Below are 21,566 nucleotides of genomic sequence, written 5' to 3' on the forward strand. Positions count from 1 at the left end.
GAAGACAATGCAGGAAGTTCCATTCAGTTCTAAATGCCAATTATTTAGAACAATTATTGTGTCTATTTTTCATCACGCAAAACTGGAATCATATAATTGATTATATTTCCCTTTCTGATTTCACAACAAGGAAACAGTCAAATTTGTAAGTCAATTTTAATAAACTTACAAAAACCTGTGACCTTAATATTGATATTCTAACTTTCCCTTTGGTCTTGAGCTTCTGTTCCACCTTGTTTTTGTTTCTGATTTTGCATCTAATTCGATTTTCCCATTTTTGAATTTATTATTTTTAAGCTGACTCTCACATCCTTTGTGGAATAAGGCAAAACATAAAACCAAATAAATGAAAACATTTGCAAAATTGATCTCTGGACACAGTATGCTTTTGATTAATAAGTTTAATCAGTTCCATTAAATATGTTTTGAATAAGTATTGCAAGTTTAGAAGACTTGAGCTTATATAGCCAAATGGAAAACAATGTTACATAGTTTTACAAAACTAAATTGCACTTATTTTTTAACTGTTCAATTTGTGCCCACTTCTCCCTAATTTGAAATTGGTAAAACCATTCCATTTGAGTCCAATATTTCTGTAGTACCTACCTTATATGCTGTATTCGGCTGAACAGATGATTCATTCCATAGGATTAAAAAAATAATTTTTTGCCAAAGGGCTGGCCTAAACTAGGGTAACACTCACAACTGAACCTCACATCTGATCTGTTTCACCTCAGTAATTTATTTGATTCATCCTGTTTTAATACATCAGATATAGATTCTTCCTTGAGCCTCCTGTATTTACTATAAAATTTAAAAGATTGAGTTCCCTGGCTAACTGTCCAGACTTCATTCTGGTGTTTTGACAACTACCTGTTAAGTTGGTTGAATTTAACCAGGTAAATAGTTATCTACATCTATATGACATCAAGTTCAGTTTGATAAGTTTTGGTATGTTATTACCCTGGGGCTGGTGTGTGGGGAGAGACAGAAAGAGATTGAGATTGGCTTTTCTCAAGGGAATTCAAAAGTGCAACTTGAAATATTGGAGAGGATTTGAAGAGAGATATGGGCACATTTTTTACATTGAGGCATATCATTCTAATAACCTCTATGTCTTTTAAAAGAATCATCTGTATAATAGGTAATACTTTCATGTGATTCAAATGATATAAATGGGTATACAGTGAAAGGACTCCTCATCTTTTCCCCCTACTTACCTGATTTTCCTAGCCACTGCCAACCAGTATTATCAATTAATTGAGAATCCTCCAGCGACGTTTTATGCATATATGAGCAAATATGAACATTTGGCCTGATATTTTTAAAAAGATTTTATTTATCTTTAGGGAGAGGAGAATGGAGGGAGAGAAACATTGATGTGTGAGAGAAACTTCAGTTGGTTAGTTCTTGCATGCCCCCAATTGAAGACCTAGCCCGCAACCCAGGCATGTGCCCTGATTGGGAATCGAACCATTGTCCTTCCAGTTCCCAGGCCGGTGCTCAATCCACTGGCCTGCTTCTTTTATGTCCTAATTCTCTTCTCTCCATTCCCACGTCCCTGGTTTGCTGCCTCAGCTGCTTTGGACAGTTGACTGTATTTTACTTTCTTCCACATTTCAGCCAGTCTTCCTTCTAAATTTCACTCTTCAAACATTAAGGATTTTCATACTACACAGGAAAGAGACCACCACAAGTCTTAGCTCAGTCTCTTGGGCCCTGAGAAATTCATCTCTTGTCCCCTACTCCTTCCTGCTATGAATTTGGCCCACAGTTGTTACTAACTCACTCTCACAGCCGCCAAATCATGGACTCTTAAAAGAAATTTGAGAATTCATGGTCTCGCACACCACACACACAATTTTGCTTACACATCTTTGTTTATGAACCTCAAGTCAGGAATATTTCATCATACGAAAGCTGCTTGTTACTTCCTGCACATGCATAGCATATGATTTTTCTTCTCCAAGCTGTTCCCTCTCCTTGGAACACTCTGCCCTCCTATTTTCATCAGCAAACCACACTTGGTTCTGGTGTCATCTCCAGGGGCTGTTCTTAGTTGAGATTCCATAAACTTACAGAGCTTTCCACATGTAATTTAGTGTCCCAACAGGCTTCCATACTGGGAACAGGCATTTCTCATAAACAGTAAAATTATCTTTCTACTAAAACTTAACTGTGATTTTGGATAACACGCTAAGATTGGTCAAAAAAAAAAAAAAAAGTCTGAAGTCAAAGCTTCTATTTAATCATTCATCTTTTCTATCCTCAGGAGAAAGCATGTCTGTATTATTTTCTTTAGCATCCCTGCCTTACACTACTAATTCTCAAACATTGTGTTGACACTCATTAAAAATAACTCTATATTTATTATGGCCTTCTTCTGGGAGAGTGTCTTTTTGTCTCCCCTCCTGGGTTTGCCTCTTGTTGGTACACAAAAGGGTGAAAGCCTCCAAATGGGGTGCCACCAAAGTTTAGGGATCTAATAGGAGACAGTGTTACTCTTAAGCAATAGAAACTATGAAATGTTGACCCTGACAGATGACATGAACCACCTGGAGAGAGTGAGCCTTCCTAAGAAGTGACTCCTTAGTATGTGAATGAGGTATTTTTAATTCCAAGTCAAGTAACCAGATGGTGTCCAAGGTGCTGTTTTATTACCCAGTGCCTGGCATGAGGTAATTTGCTGTTGACTGATTAACAGAGGATTAACAGAGTAAGAATTTCATAGTGTGGGTTCAGCAGTGTTCATGTGGAATCCTCTGACTGCTGGATGACCCTGATCACTAACCAGGTATGTTGTGTAGGATAGGAAATATGTGTGAGATGAATCCATAGGTGTGAGAAACCTCAAGCTCTTTCATCTTCTTCCTGTAATTCTGACCTCCCTACGCAAACCAGACATGTTGGTACCAGAAATTGAGGGTGCCCTGAGTAGTTCTAATGAATATTCTAGCAATTGGATAAGGATAGCCCCTGCTGTACAGTATAAAGCACAGTTTCAGGCTGTTAGTCGGTTGGGGCCGCCTGCTCAGCCCTTACAGTCCCAGGTGTTTACCGCTGAGTCCTCAGCCCTAGGTCCTGGTGGTTACCTCCCAAAGTTCTGCCTGTCCGTAGGGTCCCCTTGAAAGAGCTTGTTAGCAACCCTCTGTTTATCTTGAACCATGGCATCTTCTAAAATAGTTTCAATTTAACATAACTCTTATAAAAAGCATTCTAGTAAGAAATTTAGTCCATTTGGGCTGCTATAACAAAAACTATAAACTGGGTAGCTTATAAGCAGCAGAGATTTATTGCTGACAGTTTTTGAGGCTATTAAGTCCAAGATCAAGGTGCCAGCATGGTTGAGCTATGGGTGAGTGAAGGCCCTCTTCTGAGTTGTAGGCTGCTGACTTCTTGTTGTGTCCTCACATGGAGGAAGGAGGTAGGGATCTTTTGGGGGCCTCTTTTATGAGGGCCGTAATCCCATTCATGAAGGGATTGTCCTCATGATCTAATCACCTCCCAAGGTCCCACATAATAGCATCACTTTGAGCATTAGGTTTCCAAAATATGAATGGGAGTCGTGGGGCAGGGGGCAGCAGTGCACAAACATTCAATCTATAACAGGAATAGAAAAGTCACAAAAGAGAAACTACAATTCCCAAGACATGAAAACAAATTCAACTTTACTGCATCAAAGAAATGCAAATTATGATTAGATTTTTAAAGTCCATAACAATGCTGGCAAAGTTTAGATTGGGTCACATTTCCTTTCCACGAATGGTGAGAGGGTATGTTGGTATCCCATAGATGGAGAGCAGTTTAGTTCATGGTGGAATCCCTTGGCACCAGTGACTCTGTTCTAAGAGTACATCCTAAGGAGATGAGAAGTGAGATGAGCACTTTGTCTCTGGGAGGCAGGTCAGATGGTAGACCATGTTAAGAGTGGGGACTGGAGCCTGTTTCCGGGATTGGAGTCGGGTTCCACCATCTACTGGCTATGTGAGCTTAGGCAAGTTAATTTCTTCTTGATTTTCTCAGCTATTAAATGAAGATAATAGTACCTCCTACTATGTATTGAGAATTAGATAAGTAAATATCTAAAGAATTTGGGACCCTGTCACAGAGTGAGCAACTGTATAGATATTAGTTATTATCAAGGGTGATATTGTAAACATTTGAGACAAATCCAATAATAGAATAATTTTTTAAAGTGATAGTACCCCAAACTGTATGTACAAGAAGATTGTGATTTGATTTTAAAATGCACCTGCAGAGAAGAAAGACAGAAAACTGACGTAATGTTAAAGCTTTCTTCTCCATTGCTAGGATCATAGAGATAATGGGATCATTTTTATTTTTTCACATTTGTATTTGTTATCCATATGTATTACAATAATACTTGTTAGAAATTATTACAATTATAGGATTCTCACATTCTGTACTTATTTCCCAATGTGTGTTCATTTTGACATATTTTACTTTCTTTTCCTGCTTTCAAAGCTACTCATATTTCACTTCCCCATCATCTTCACTCATGTGCTATCTGCTTGGTATTTTCTTGCATTTAGCTCACTTACTTTGTGTATGGATCAGCCCCAAGGCATGTTCTTAAAGAATAAGTAGACCAAGTTAAATGATTTGTGAGATTTTATGGTTGGTGGCTTTCTTTTGGAAGTTTAAGCCAGAGAATGCTGCTTGGGTCATTATGGAATCCGTCCTCTTCACATTTCAGGCCCTCAGCTTTGTCTCCCACTGCACCTGCACGAACTCAGCACTCCAGCAGGGTCAGAATCCTCAGTGCCCCTTACACCAAGGGGCTGGGGGGGTGGAGGGGGGTGGAAGGGAATTCCTGCCTCCAGGCTTTTGGCTGCCCTCTCTACCCTAAATTCCCTTGTACATTTCTTTCTTTAAAGCCAATATTTGGCATCGGGTAGATACTCAGTTCCATGAAAACTTCCCAAGACATATGCAGTACCCCTGATTTCAGATTGCTGGGCACTTAAACACTTGTGCCACAAATTCAGTGTTGACTTATTTTATGGCTTAGTTCTTACAGTAAGCTGATAGAGGTTGTGTTTTACATTACACCCTTCTAGCAGTGTTGAGGATAAAAGCATTCAGCCATGTACTATGGAAAATAGAGACAGTTATTGAAGAAGATAGAAGAAACATTGTACATAGGACAGTGACTCCTCAGTCCCCTTCAAAGTAGGCACCTTGGGACCTCACACAGTTCTCCCAATCACCATTAGCTTCCCTGTTGTATTTTCCTGAATCTCATGATGGGTCTGAAATTTCTTCCCTTTCAAAGGTGATTTTAGTTTGGGTAAAAGCCGGAAGTCACAGGGCACCAAATCTGGGCTGTGTGAGGGCTGAGTCACCTGGGCGACTTGATGTTTCACCAAAAAACTGCACGAGACGTGATGCATGAGTGGGGGTGTTGTCGTGATGAAGCTGCCAATCACCCGTTGCTCATAGCTGCGACCTTCTGGATCATCTGAATCATTTCCATGGAGGAATGTTCAAGCTTAACACAAAATTTGACGCAGATCTGTTGTTCTAGTTGCTCTGTCATTTTGAATGCGATGGCCACACAGTACACATGCTCACTCAATGGCGTCTACCACCCCCACAGACTAATACAGCGAAGCCGTCATTGTTTACCCATGTGCATTCCAGGCCACTATCCTGACTGCCAGGTTACATCAATGTTGCGCAAACCCTTCTCATTATATTAACAATGGTTGGACATTTCCCGACAGACCTTATACATGCACATGAAACACTGGAAGACTGGATGTTGTGCTGAAAACATTCTTAAGAGATAATTTATGAGTTTTGTGTTCCATCTTCCCCTTTGTTCATCCTTATTTCTCCTTTACCTTCAAGATCAGGATGGTTCTTTCAGTCTTACAGAAATTTGCCTGAAAATTTGATAATAGCTTTTTATTCGTAAAGTCAAAAAACTTGAGGGTTCCATTTGTAGAGAACACCATAGTTAGTAAATGCATTTACTATGGGACTTTATCAATACAAAACTTCATCCTAATTACCAGTACAACTCTGTAATCAACTTTAAAACATTGCTTGCTTGAGCAAGACAATTTCATGAATCTGCCAGAGAATGTGTTTAAAGTTCATAAATATGTTAGATTCTCATAGGTCTTGCATTTCTTGGAAGGGACCAAATCATAGGAAATGTTTTCACTATCTGCTGTCCTGCTCTGTTTCTAAACTGAGATCCACACACCCCATGAGGAAAAAATTGTCAGAATGTCTTTATTACCTTTTTATGACTTATGTTTTTGTTATGTGTTTTATAATGCATATATTGGTGCAGAAGACATGTTTTTATAAGTAAAAAATTAATAAAAGTATTTTATACTGATATTTTTATTATGTGGAATATAGCTTTAGAAAATGGTGATCACTAATCTAAATAAAAGGCAAGACTTTATTGGTCTATAACCCAGAGTCAGTTTCTTTTTTCTTTTTTTTTTTAACCTCACTCAATGATATTTTTCATTGCTTTTAGAAAGAGAGGAAGGTTTGTGTATGGGAGAGACAGAGACAGACAGACAATGATGTGTGAGAGAGAAATATTGATTGGTTGCATCCCTTATGCGCCCCGACTGGGGATTGAACCCAAAACCTAGGTATGTGCCCTGACCAAGAATTGAACTGTGACCTGAGCCACACCATCTAGGACCAAAGTCACTTAGTTTTTTTTACATCTTTAGCCCTAACAAATCAAAACTCAACATATTAAACATATATCATATGTCTAGCCTACACTAGGAGTTGTCATGTGTATATTCGTAAGGGAGGGGAATGTCTTACATCATTGTATATGGTAAGCTTCCCTTAGGGAGCTTCCAATCTGTAAGAAATATGCGTTTGAGGAGCAGTTAGACAAAGGTACAGCACAGCATGAGTGTGTACAAGAAACCTACCAGTATGAGTTTGTTAGACAAAAATTACTGAAAGTGTGATATCAGTGGCATAATATGTGGTGATGCTACATTCTCAGAATATTTCAAAGCCCTTGTATAAGATTTTTTTTTCCTCAACAATCAGGTCAGCTCTTAGTCTCTCTACTCACATATGATGTGTTTGAATCATCTCCTGAGTACAGACGTTCACTATGTGAGCTTTCTGCTCTAATATTCACAATAATATTTACCAATGCTCTCAGCTGCATGCCCACATTTCCTTTAACTTATAAGGGAAAGTGGCAGAGTAGACATGGCGGGAAAGTACTGAATAATACATTTTTACCATCTGGAGAGAAACCAGAGTAATACCGTTTTTGATGTAGTATCCTTTTGGAACAGTAATAGTGTATACATTTTTTAAAAAGTGAGTTAGGTTATTAGGGATGCTCTGACAAAGTACTATGAACTCTGAGTAGCTTAAAACAACAAACTCATTGTCAGTTCTGGAGGCTAGAAGTCTAAAGTGTGTCGGGAAAGCCACGATCTCTGAAACCTGTAGTGGAATCCTTCCTGGTTTCTTCTGGCTTCTGGTGATTTTGGCATATTTTGGTTTGTTACTGTATAACTGAAACCTGCTTCTGTCTTCACGTGGTGTTCTCCTTGTGTGTCTCAGTCTTCTTATAGCCACCATCTTACAAGAACGGCAGTCATATTGGATTAGAGACCCACCAAACTCTGGTATGACCTCATCTTAATTACATTTGCATTGACCTTCTTCCCAAATGAGGTCACATTCTAGGATATTGTGGATATGACTTCAACATTTAGGGGTTTGTGTGTGACACAATTCAGCCCATAACAAAAGATAATATCCAAGTCTATAATTAATGTACTAAGATTTGCAGAAGTCACCCTTGGTATCAGATGATGCCTTCTTATAGCTAAACTTACATAGCCATGCACCTTGGTTAAGGGTAAATGATAGCTGGAAGGAAAGGAAGCCTCTCTGGCTCTTTGTGTTAATTGGCTGCTTTGGTCTCTGGGCCTTGGGATTTCAGGTCTTGGTAGATTTATTTATTCATATAGAAAGTAATATGTACTATGCGGCTTTGATCTTCTGGGTAAGTATCCACAAAACAATTTGTAGATCAGGATATTTCTAACAGTATATTGGGTTTTTTGTTGTGATAATGCTATATAACAGCCTCCAAATTTTAGTGGCTTGGAACCACAAATATTTATTTCACATTCATGAATCTGCAGGGTGATTGTGGTCAGCTGTTCTTGGCTAGATTGGGCAGGGCTGGGCTGGACTCCAAAGTTGAGGTGGGAGTTCTGGCCTTCTCCACATGTCTTTATCCTGGAACTCATGCTGAAGAAGGAGAAGCAGCTACCTGGAATATACTCTTCTGCTAAAGTTCAGAAACCTGCCAAACCTCTTAGTTGAATTAGGTACTGTATTAATCCTTAGTCTGTTGGTCAATGTAAGCCACATGGTCAAGTAGGTGGAGATATATACTCTGGGTATTCGTGCAAAGCGCCACAAAGTGGCATAGCCATTGTATAATTCTTTTTCAGGGAAGGAATGCATAATTGAGAAGAACAGTCCAGTTTAGCATGGGCTATATTTCTTTGACTTGGCAAGTACTTTTGTATCAAGCAACTTAATATGCCTTTAATAGAAATGTACTTAAACCGTATATGTGGTCTCTTAACCCAATCTCTTGGAAAATTATAGTTGAGACTCATATACATAATTTTTTCAAGAAGAGGTCATAGTATTTCACAATGCTGATTTAATTTCATGTTGGGCAAGTTTCCAGCCCCTTGGACACTTTTCATTTTGACTTTGTCCTGAACCATGTTTGTGTGTTTACCACATTTTAGACTGTACTAACTAAAGCACTACTTGCCTCTCTCTCCTTTTTTACCTTAGACATGTGAGGCAGAGCCTGATAGAATTGCAGTCCTCTTGAGCATGCCGTGAGAGAGAACATTTGCATTAGGGATAAAACTGTTGCTGGTGTACAGATGATTTTTGATTGCGTAGCACTATTGAAATATAACCACAAATGATTGCTTTGGGTGTTGTCCCACTTCAGACACCTTCCCTGACAACACTGGCCCATGTGACCTGGCTCTTTTCTTTCCGTTAGTACTTCTCTGTGCATAACCCATTTTATTGGGCATTGATTTTTATTACACCTTTTTTTTCTGATTGTTTTATTTGAATTTTATCGGCCTTGCTTAGTAATTGAAGTTTCCTCGGAGAATATTGAGTTTAGAATGTACACCCTAAAGTAAATTGGCCAGAAAGCTGGTGTTCAGCCACCTGTTCTTTTCAAAGGTGGGTAGATTCAGGGAGAACCAGGAAGTTGAAGTGAAAATTCTGTGTAGCAATATAGCCTGGCGTTAGTGGCCATTACTAGTGGTTCTGATTTTGTTAGAGACAAAGCAGACCATTCTCGCTCTAAGTCATGGCTCTTTGACCTTGAATAAGTTCTTTAACCTTTCTAAACTTCAGATGTTTTGTTTGAAAAGGATTGAGAATATTGACACCCTCATACAGTCGTAAAGATTATTCTCTGTGTAACAATGCCGAAGAGAAAATGTGGTGCATGTGGTTAATGTTCAATAAATGTTTAACTGTTGCTGCCTGTTGCCAACTTTATAGTCACTAGAACTACCTAGCTTGAGTTAGTTCACATGATTTTAATGTTTGGGGCAAATTTGAATCTAACTCAACAGGTGTTGTTGAAAGTGGGGATCATTTTCATGAGCCCTTGAACATTTGGGTTCATTGAAATCTCAGTGGACTGAATTTATGTTCCATGGGACACTAACTGAGGAAACATTTAATCTTTGTCACAGCCCTTTTACAGATAAGGAAACTGAAAGCTGGAGAAATTCAGTAACTTGCCCATGGCTACAAACCTTTAAAATACTAGTCTGAAATCCAGCCAGGCCTGTCCTGCTTTAAAGGTGCTATGGTGCCGCAATAACATGGGTCAAAGGGGTTAGTCAGGTGAAGCACAGAGCATCTTGGAAACAGGGAACTTCTCATGTGCGAAGTTTATAAAATATCAGCTTCGAAAGAATTTTTCAAATACAGTATTCCCTCACTTATGGTGGGTATTACGTTCTAGACTTCCCGCGATAGGTGAAAATCCGCGAAGTAGGAACCTTACATTTATTTTAGTATTTATATATATTTTAAGGCTTTATAAACCCTTCCCACACACTTATAAACCGTTCCCACTCCCTTATTAACCCTTTCCACACTTTTATTAACACTACTTACGTTCTTAAACATATTCTACACTCTTAAACCTACGTAACTTTAACAACATACGTATACAGTACTGCAAAATCCCACGATATAGCGAAAAATCCGCGATAAATAATTAAATATAATATTTTTTAAAATCCCACGATACAGTGAGGCCCTGATAAGTGAACTGCGATATAGAGAGGGGCTACTGTAAAATATTTTTAATTAAAAAATAATTTTTAATATTAATTTATGCATAGAGCTGAACTCACCCCTGTAATACTTGTGCAACATTCCCCCACCAAGGTGCGGTTTGGTTGGCATGGTTATTGTGGGGGGAGAGGCATTAACAGTATTTAGTTGAGGGAAGCAGAGTTGCCAAATGCCCTGCAATGAATGGGATAGTCCTAGACAACGAAGAATTGTCCCTTATACTTGGGAATTTCCCGTCTTTTTTAGGACTTATGTGAATATTTGTTGAGACATTCTAATGAAAAGAAAGATTAGTTCTAAAGTGCCATGCATAGAAATATCTCTTTGGTTATTATTTATAGCTCAATATTTTGTTCTAATGTTCCATGCACCCCCCCATTACTCATCCTCTCCCTTCCCCTTCTGCTCTTTCATGTTCCTGTACTTCTCGTTATATAGTGAAATAGTTCCTGATTTCATTTCTCCTCCAGCTAAACTTGTCCTATGTAAGTAGGTGTAAGCATCTAAGTGTTTCATCATGTCTTCTAATGAACTTATGTCTGAGAGTTTGCTTATTGAAATATCTATTATAAATTATTTTCTTTTTGACATTATGTAGATTTTTTAAACTTGAGAACTTACATATTGAAATACCTGTTATCAATGACTTTCCTTTAGGTATTATATTGATTTTATAAAATTAAGTGTGTGTGTGTAGATTATATTATCTGTGAGCTTCATTTTAATATTATAAGGGGAGTATTATAAAATACTTATGTATTTATTTAGATAAGGGGTGTGGATTTTGCTAATGTTGAGCACTGCCATTCTACATCAGTCTCTGGAAGTAGTCGTTCTGCTTGTGCTCAGTCACTTTGGGAGGTTTGGAAGCCACTCTGTCGGGAGGCAGCTCTTTGCATCTGTCTATGAAACAACTATTCCACTTGAGCCAAGACCTCCTCTCTCTCTCTGTCTAATGCCTGGTCCTAGGTATACTCCTTGAAGGTTCATTAGTGCAAGCCTAAGTCCTCTACAAGATGAGATCCTTGACATACAGTACTTGAAAATAACTGTCACTTCATCCCGACTCTTATCAGGCTAAACATGACCAGTTCCTTTGAATAATCATCTTAAATTTTAGTTTTATGCCACTCACCATTCTGGTTGCTCCAGTTTACTTATATTTCTCCTGTGGTATGAGACCCAGAGTTAAATGCAGTCACCTTGATATAGTCTAATCTTCAAAAAGGGTCGGACTGAGCATCACAATTTTTCTCATTCTAAGCTAATTGTATTAGTGGTTTTTTGGGGATGTGGGAGTGGAATCACACATTAGGTACAAGGCTCTTACTGTCACCTAAAACTGCAAATCATATTCACTTGTGCTAACGGTAAGCTCTACCTCTTTGATTCCTTACCCACCTCACCCACATGCAGGACCTCAAATTCATGTGGGGTAAATTCCACCTTTCTACAGACAGCTATGGTCTGTCTGAATCTAAATGCTATTATTCAGGATGTTACTTATCCCTCCAGAAATCTACTAAGGAGAGCCCCATTTTAATTCAAGTTAGTGCTAAATTTACCGATGAGGACAGGGCTGAAGAAGGAGTACTGCATTAAGCTGTTTACATTCTTCCTCCACGTTGAGGATGGAGGTTGGCTCCCAGCTCTGTGCTGAGGTCAGTCAGTTGGTCAGCACATACCTTAGAGTATAGTGGTTCAATGCTTTCCTTTATCCATTTAATCATACAAGCATCCACCCATGTCCAGCCCAGTTTTCTCCATCTTATCCATAAGAATACCAAGAGAAACATCAAATGACTTTTAAGTATGATTACACTTTTTACCTCATTTCTTTGGTGTACTAGAATAGTAGCTGTGTCTGAGAGGGAAATTGGGTCAGTGTAGTTGGGCTAAGCCACCACTGCCTGAACTTCCTTGCTTCCACACCAGCCCTACCAGGCCACTCAGGAACTCCTGAGCACTACACATTCCTTCCCAATGGCTTGCACATCCTCATGCTACCTGATGAGCTTAAATTCTTCTGCCTTCACCCTGCTCCTCCACCATAGCCCAGCTCTGGCATTACCTGTGCAGTTTCCCTGCCACTCCTTCTCTTCCTGGCAGAGTTAATTGTTTGCCCTCTGTGCTCAGACAATATCAGAGCACTTACCACTTACCTTAACAGTGGATGGTTTTCAGTTGCTTGTTCTGCCTGAGCTTCCTGCCCCATGAATGTTGTCTTCATTTTTGTATGTCCAGCAGAGTACTGAATGGTTGGCTTTCTGTGAACATTCTAGATCTCACGGTTCACTGCCTCCTACCCAAGTCCTTGCCATCCTGCCTTTAACCATCATTTCTAATGTTTTGCTGGGGATCTGTGTGGTGTTCTCTAGTGTGTAACTTGCATAATACCTTTTCTAACTACAGTTGAAAATTAAAATGTATTTGCCTGTGATCAGGCATCTTGCACTTTCCACATTCTCAACAATTCCTGACCCTGCCAGTGACATTTTAGAAAGTCAGTTGCACATTATCTTCTTAGAGAGAACTTATACAATGATCTGTCTAGCCCAGAGATGGGTCTTCATTTAGAATATCTAGCTTCTTTGATGCAATCTCTTTGTTCATACTGGTAAGAGAGCATTGAAACTCACATTTGTTTAATTCTTTTCAGGTCTAATTTCAATTCCCCAGGCAGAGAATAATGGAGTAAACGTTGAAGAGCTCCATTCATTTTTCCATCCACTGGCTTTGTCCCGTTTCCCCAGGTTGCAGACCACTGGCCTGTCCTTGATCATCACCTAGATTCAGGCATAGCTTTTTAGTTCCTCATTGTTGTTAGGTTCTGTTTTGTTTTTGTGGTACAAATTTGTTTATTTGGGGTATTTTCTCCTGGATGCACCCTTATATGTTTGTGGCATACTTTTGTATCTGTTTCTATGTCTTTCTTTCCAGGTCTCTTGTTAAAGAGAGTATTCAAATTTCTGACTGTGGTTAACACTGACATTTGAATGTCCTTCCTTTGTTATTTTAGATGACAGTGTGGCTTTGAGAAAGACTGAACACCCGTTATATTTCTTTTAAGTGTCTGCGTAGAAAGAAACACTTTGGTCTGTTTCTTACATGGCCAGACTTAGTGTGGCCAAGCCTTAAAACATGTTCTTGTCATTATTTCATTTGTATAATAAAAACATGTTTTTGGGAAAACAGTTGATGGACATCATGAGTATACTGTTTATTTTTTTCTAGTCTGAACTGGTTATACCTGAATGTACAAGGAGCTGCCGTGTGTTAGATGTGAAGCCAAAAGCCACCCTGGATTGTGAGGGTCCACACTGGTTGGATATAGTTGGGAAATCTCTGATAGTTCTGTGCTTAGGTTTTTCCTAAGTGGCGCCGTGGCTTCAAACAGGGAGCACTTTGCCTGCAGTCCAGATGTACTTTGTCTTCAACACAGCTTTTATGAGGTAAGGACTGTGGACGTGTCATTTTAATTTGAATAATGAACTGAATTTAGGTTTAAATTGACTATCCCGATTTAAGATCACAAAATATAAATATATAGATAGAAGATTCATCTTGTGCTGCCTCATTATATTCTTTTTGGTCTTTAAAACTCTGTAAACGCAGGAGACTTATAATTCAGTGTTTGGATGAGTCTAGAGTCTATTAATGTGAGAAAAAGTCAACATTAGGCAAAAGAAGGGCTTTTAAGAAGCCCATTATAACCACTTATAATAGAAAATGTGATTCACATTAGAGATTGATTTTAGGAGCCCTGGTTCTTCACTGAAGCATGAAGGCTGCTGTGTGGTGCTCGGTGCAAATCATTTTTATAGCATCCTTTACTGATTTCTTTCTGGTTCATCTGTTGATGTGTCTGGAGCTGAAAGGTCTGCATCTGTCTTCTTTAAGAAATATAGAAATTCCCAGAAATTAAAAAAAGACAACAACAAAGATTAGAATATTTTAAAGTTATTGAATAGAATATATTTTTTAAAAAGCTTTGCCAGTTCTAAAGAGACACAGCAGCACCAGATGTCAGTTCTCAGATCATTTAATCCTTTTCTCTTGTGCTTATTTTTGTCAATATTTTTCCACTGGAACTAAATATTAGTTTCTGGCTCAGCTTTCAATATAAAAATTTTCCAATTAGATTGTTATGACTTCATTTTTCTTCATGAGGGGAAATCTAATAAAGAGAGATCATCGCATATGGTGGTGTGCAGGAGAAGAACTTTAAAATAAACCACCTGGCCCAGGGCAGGGCAGAGAGCTGGCATTCTAATCCTTTCTGGAATCTGAGAGAGGCTGGCTTGAGTCTACATCCCCTGGGAATCCTTGGATTTATATCAGTTTGCCATATAATTGCCCTTACCCCAAGTCTAGATTAGTTTGTTGCGTAGCTTTTATGTGGGTTGTCTCCTTAGTTCTATGTTAGGTATTAAGAGATATAAGGATAACATGAACCATGGTGGTTTTTGATTTGAAGGAACTTTGTTTGTTTGTGGCTGGGGAGGCTAAGTGAGGTGATTTGTTCATTGTCACCAATGTATGATTAAGTGTCCCCCAGTAAGTGATAAGTGCCATGTGAAATAAGCTCCTACGAAAGTGAGAGAAGTGCACACAAGTGGTCAGGGAAGGCTTCAAAGCGGAAGTGGGCCCTGTGCTAGATCTGGTCAGGAGGAGGACTGGGGAAAGAGTGTTGGAGGTTTCAGTGACCCAGTCCCTCAGTGCCAAGTGCATTTGTCTTAACCTGCAGAAGTTATCCTGAGATATGGGTTTCTGTTGATTCCAGATTTTTTTAATTATTTTTAGCTCATATCCAAATGCTTTCTGGCTCCAGTTATTGAAAGGTACTGAAGCATACACAAAGCTGGATTTGTGCTAGTTCAGCTGCTGCTGTTGAACTAGGGGAACTAGTACCTCTCAGACTAATTTTAATGGATATCTAACTCATAATATGGTTGTCAGGATTAAAAGAGATTACGTGGATAATATGTCGAAATGACTTACAACAGGCAGGTATCATGACTCGTTCGCTTTTCCTACCTGGTAGCCACTCTTTCCTCCTTGCGTGAATGTGTCTTGCCCTTTTCATAGCCATACCTGTGCCTCAGGTATTCCCTCTTTCTGGAACGTGGTTTCTCTCTCTCCTGTTAAAATCCTCACTGCCCTGAAAGATTTACTTTCACACCTCAATCAGAATTGAACTTTGTGTCTTTTGGATTCTTAGTAGTAGTCTTTGGGACAGCTCCAAGTTACTAACCCTACATTTTAGTTGTTTGCACATCTTATTTTCCCTGCATGGTGGTAAACTTGAGGGTGGAACCCATGTCAGAGACGTGGAGATAATGCAGTAAGAGTTTGGACTGTTCCCAAGACTGTGTTTCCATACAGGGCCTTCAGCGTAGTTGTCATGGTTGCAGGGTGTTATCATCATAATACTGTCCCCCCACCCTTAACTACAACCATATGCTGATGATTTCTAAATCTTTTTCTTTAGTCCTAACTGCACTCCTGTGCTTTAAACATAATCACATGTCTGCTGAATGTCTCCAGCTGACTGTCCACGGGCACCTCAAAGACAACGTATCCAAAACTGATCTTTCACCTGTTCATCTCCCCTGTCCCATACACGGTCTGACCCCTTGATGTAGACCGTGTCATATCTGTGGTATCACACTCTACCCCATCCCTGAAGCAGCAACTTGGACATTCTTCATTTCTTCCCCATGTTGTTTATATTGGACGAGTCACCAGATCTCAACTAATCTGCCTCCTAAATATTTCTTGAGTTTATTCCCCCTCTTTCTGTGTTAAATACTGCTGCTTTTTCTCTGAAGTACTTTTACTGTAATTTCTTTCTAAAGAGCTACTTCACCCTATGTTCAGTTTTTTTAAGTCCACCTTCTACAATCTGTGTTTGTATAAATCCTGTAAAATCCTATGGTGGCTTCCTTTCATATGCATCATAGATGTTTAATCTCATTAACCAGCTCTGGTCAATTGGGTAATGAATCCCGCAAATGCTGCCATTAGATTAATGTGACTGTGATGTCTGATGGATGCAGTGAAGGGGGTGGACCACACAAAATGCATAGCTAGGATGAAGTTCAAGCTCTTTAGAGTGACGTAAATGGTCTTCCTTGACCCTAATCCTGGCCATGTCTTTATCCTCAGCTCCCACCATTGCCCTGCTTCCTATTTAATCCTGGCATAGCAGGGAAATCTGCATTGTGTCTTCCTGCTTTTGTTCATGCTGACCATTCTCCCCTGTACCCTTTAACTAGGAAACCTCTACTCATCCTTCAGATCTCAGTATGTGTGAGGAGTGCACGGGGTAGCCCTGCATGAGGCTGAGTGTTCTTCCTCTAGGCTCTAGGGCACCTGCGCCTTCATCATAGCAGCCTGTATCCCATTGACTTGAAATCTTGGATATTTCCCTTACAAGACAGTACGTTCCATTATGCACATATCATGTCTTATATATCTTTGGTCTCTTTATCACAGTACCTTCCATATGATGTGTATTGTGGATTGTTTATTTAATTGAAATGAATTAGTAAACAACTTGATTGCTGAATGTTTTTGCTTTTATGACACTTTGATACCCCTTCATGGTTTAAAGATGGATTTTAGTCAAGGTTAGTGCTCTGCAGGAAATTTAGATTAGTGAATCAGTTAGTAAGTAGACATTGGAAACTTTTGAGGAGTGTGGTGATGAAAGGGGTATTTGAGGAATATTGATCTGGATACCACCTTTTATTATAGGTTTAAAGTGCTCCTGGGAAACATAGGTGAAAGTAGAAGAGATGGGGAGAGGGAGAGGCACAGGCAAGTTTATAAAATCATTTTGAACAGCTTCCAGAGGCTGTGCTTTCATTTCCACATTTACTCAAATGGGCTGGACTCACTGGCATGTTTCTGAAAACAAAATAGAACAGTGATATTATTTTTATTTTTAAAGAAAGAACATCCCTTTAAAATACCTAACTGGCCCATTTTTCATAATATGTACTAGACATATTCATTATTAATTACTTGAAAAGTGATTATGAGTTTAAATTTAAAAAATAATTAGCTTCTGCATAGCTAGCCTAAACTCTTCCTAAGTCAGTGGTTTTCATTTTATACATTTTGAAGTAATTGTTAATTATGAGGAAAACACTTCAGTTTCTTTTTCTAGCTGCCTTTTATTTTTCAGTTTAACACCTCCAATCTAGTATATAGCATTTTAGTCCCCCAAGGGGTTTTATATTTTATATGACTCATGGTTGTGTTGACTGGTTGAAGCTTATCTTTCATTTGTTGTGGGTCATGCAGCCCCACTCTGCCTTATTCTTAATATTGGCCATTGTAAGCATCTTAATTTACAGTAACTCTTCTGTTTTTTTTTATTATAGGGTTATGACTCATTGATTAAAAAGAACTTTCCCAAGTACTTTGCACTTTTAACTGCATAGTATGGATACCAAGGAAGAGAAGAAGGAACGGAAACAAAGTTATTTTGCTCGGTAAGCATTTGCTTTGCAAAATTATATCAGTACTTAAAAAAAATTGAGGGGACTTTGTCCTTTTACTTAGCATTTTGTGTCTTGTGACTGTAGATAAACAGATCAGGTAGCCAGTAGAAGTTAAATATACTTTGTTTCCAGCTCTGTAGCTTAATTGGTTGAGCTATAACTAAAGATCTGTGACATATTTAAAGTCTAATGCCTTATGGGGTATCTGTTATTTTAAAAGTTTGGTTGAGGGGCTGGGTGAAAAAGGTGAAGGACTTAAGAAAAGGGAAAAAAAGCTCATAGACACAGAAAAATAAGAAAGTAAACAACTTTAAATAATAAGTAAATAAAAAGTATCTTTGTCAGAGGTTGGAATGGATGAAATCTGTCATTGGTGTTGAACTCATCCAACATATATCTGTGCATTTGTTGGTATCTGGTACAAGTTATCTAGTGTATGATGTTACTGTTTACAGATTTAAATATCCATATGGAAGCCAGTCACTCATCACAATAAAATGAATGATATGCTAAAAACATTTACAAATCATTTTGATAATAGGAATGTTTTCAAACTCAGAGTGAGAACATGAGCTTAAAATGATCATCATGGTCTCCTAAAGTGAAATACTTCTTAAAATCAGAATGCAGGCTCACCACATCCCAAAACTTAATTTATTGTCATTAAGGAGGCATTTCCTGTTTTCCAAATATAAGCTTTGGAAACCGACAACCAAAGCTTTCTGTTGATGTTTTTATACAGAAATTGAGCTAGGTTTTAGATTCTTAATGGGAAAAGGAAGGACATGAATATTTAAGGAACTACTTACTATGTGCTAAGTACTTATTATTTTATTTATCTTCACAATAAACCTATATCTTAGGTTTTCTCTCTCTTTTACCAGTGAGGTAACTAAGACTCAGAAAGTAAGCTTTTTGTCCATTTCATGCCATGTAAGAGTCAGTATTCAAATATAGGGTTGTTTCCAAAGGGTGTGTTCCAATTAGTAATAGATGACACTTAATTAGAGGTTTTGGAAAGCAAGAGTAATGTTTTTCACTATTAAGACTAGAGAGAGTAATGGGATTGTTTGGGCAAGGAAGACATGGGGCCTCAAATGGGTGCAACATTAGAAAGATATGAAACTTAGAATAAATGAGAATTGTATAGTGATTTTTAAAAACACTTTATTTTGAGATAATTGTAGATTGGCATGTAGTCACAAGAAACAGTCCAGAGAGACCCTATACCCTTCATCCGGTTTCCCACAAAGGTGAAACCTTACATAACTATCCTACAATAGTACAACTAAAAAATTGACATTGCTACAACCCACTGACCTTATTCAGATTTCACCAGGTTTCACAAGCACGCATTTGTGTACGTTTGTGTTTTCATGTGTATTTATTCTGTGCAGTTTTATCATATGTGTAGGTTTGTGTGGCCACCATCGCAATCAAGATGCAGAACAATTCTGTCAAAAAGACCCCATGTGCTACCCCTTTGTGGCCATATTCACTTCCTTTCCTCTGCTTTCCACCCCTCACCATGACTTATCTGTTTTCAATCTCTATAATTTTAGACTTCAAAAATATTATGTAAATGGAATCATATAGTATATAATCTTTGGAGATTAGATTTTTTTTTTTCACTTAGTACAATTCTTCTTGATGTCTCAGTTCATTCGGGCTGCTGTAACAAAATATCACAGACTGAGTGGCTTGTACACAACAGAAGTTTATTTCTCACAGTTCTGGAGGCTGGATGTCTGAGGTTAGGGCCCCAGCATGCTCAGGTTCTGTGTCTGGTGAGAGCCCACTTCTTGGTTCGTTTAAGGTCATCCTCTTACTGTGACCACACATGATGGAAGGGGCAAGGAGCTTTCTCAGGCCTTTTTTATCCAAGCACATTAATCTCATTCATGAGGGGTCTCACCTCGTGACCTAATCATCTCCCAGAGGTCTTACCTCCTAATGCTATCACACTGGGCAATAAGTTTCAACATATGAATTTGGGGGTATCACATATATATTAATAGTTTATTGCTTTTTATTGCTGAGTAGTATTCCATGGTTTGAATGTATCACAGTTTTTCAGTTCACCCATCAAGCACATTTGGGTTCTTTCCAGTTTGGGACTGTTAACAAATAAAGCTGAGAGATCAGTATGTCTGTTGTCCTATTTGAAAGGGTTCTATTTAGAGCCACATGTTGTTTGCAAGCTGCTTTAAGGATGCAGCCTCAATAAAAGAGGAAGATGTGGTCTTGTCCATTTTTTTGTTTTAAAATGTTTCAAAAAAGAAGAAGAAGCAAGAGCCCTTTAGATTTTTTTTTTTTAATATAACCAACCGTGCCTTATCTACTGAAGAAATAATAAATAAAGCTGATAGGATTGTTTATATTTAAGATTTTGTGTAAATGTAAAAGTTTTAATTTCATCACATAAATGCCCAAGAGTAAAATTGGTGGGTCAAATGGTAAGTGTATGCTTAATTTTGTAAGAAGCTACCATAATCTTTTCCATAGGAGCTGTACCATTTGACATTGCTTCCCATCAGCAATGCATAAATGACCAAGTTTCTATGAATTCTCATCACCATTTGCTATTATCACTCTTTTTTATTTTAGCCATTCTGATAGGTGAGCAGCAATATCTCATTGTGGTTAAATTAACATTAATAACTAAAGAAGTTGAATGTCTTTTCATGTGCTTATTGGCTATCTATCCATCTTCAGTGCAATGTCTTTTCATGTCTTTTTGCATGTGTTCTAATTGGATTTTGTTGTTGTTGAGGTTTGAGAGTTCTTAGTGCATTCTAGGTAGTACTAGTCCTGTGATACATGGTTTGCAAATATTTTCTCCCAGTCTGTAGCTTTTCTTTCTTGTCTTTTTTAAACAAGACACAATAAAGTTTAATACATGCACACAGGGAATTTACATAAGCATGAAAATGCCAAAGACAGTAGGGAAAAATGAGGTTATGGGTCATCCTGGACTAAGGAGGAGTTAAGGGTCTTGGACTTCAAAGGAAAGTAAGGCAATTCACAGGGAGATGAAATACGTTACCAGTTAGTCAAAAATTGTTCCGTAGGCCATCTTGAAACAATGAGGAGGCTTTGTTCAAAGGGGCCCTCTTTGGTTCCTCCCTGTCTGTCACATCTAGTTCAGGTTAAACTATAGTTATTCTGTGATGATAGCTCCCCTTCTGGAGCAGGTCCTCTATCTAAATTCTTTTAGGCAGTTAGGGGTAAGGTCATAGATTCTTCTTGAGTCTTTTGTTTCTTAAAAACAACCAGTTTAAAATAATCAGTATCCCAAAGAGCAATATTTTGGGGTGGCAAACTGTTCCTTTTCACCCTTTGGGGGCACCCTCAACTTGGTCACCACTTAGCAGTTCTTTTTTTTTCCGCCTACAAAATTGAAAGTGATTACCTAAATATTAAGATACTGAAGACACCAAATTGCCATTAGTGCTTGTTGGGTGTTTCAAATCAGATTTTTTTTCCTTGTAATTTTCCAGTGTTTCAAGGGAGCCATTCTTTTTTTTTTTCTGCAATTTAATTTTTGTTATGTATTTTTTATTACTATTTAGTCCCCTTATACCTCCCAACCCCCAGCAATCAACACACTGTTGTCCCTGTCCATGAGTCCTTTTCTTTTCTGCACAATCC

The 21,566-nt window shown here is 38.4% G+C and overlaps 1 protein-coding gene across 3 annotated transcripts in view; it reads left to right on the forward strand.

Annotated features, from left to right (window-relative positions):
- NCOA7 (nuclear receptor coactivator 7) overlaps positions 1–21,566 on the forward strand; it is a 129,896-nt gene that overhangs the window by 3,612 nt on the left and 104,718 nt on the right. For 2 of the 3 annotated variants that reach the window (XM_090279816.1, XM_090279818.1), the window contains exons 2-3: positions 13,639–13,856; positions 17,796–17,906. In XM_090279816.1, the coding sequence (XP_090135942.1) occupies positions 17,857–17,906 (50 nt within the window). In that variant the 5' untranslated portion in view covers positions 13,639–13,856; positions 17,796–17,856. The remainder of the gene's footprint in view (positions 1–13,638; positions 13,857–17,795; positions 17,907–21,566) is intronic. The other variant, XM_090279817.1, reaches the window with a different exon arrangement.

Source organism: Furipterus horrens, unplaced genomic scaffold (assembly GCF_987537825.1).
Source record: "Furipterus horrens unplaced genomic scaffold, mFurHor1.1.pri manual_scaffold_6, whole genome shotgun sequence".
NCBI classification, from domain to species: Eukaryota; Metazoa; Chordata; class Mammalia; order Chiroptera; family Furipteridae; genus Furipterus; species Furipterus horrens.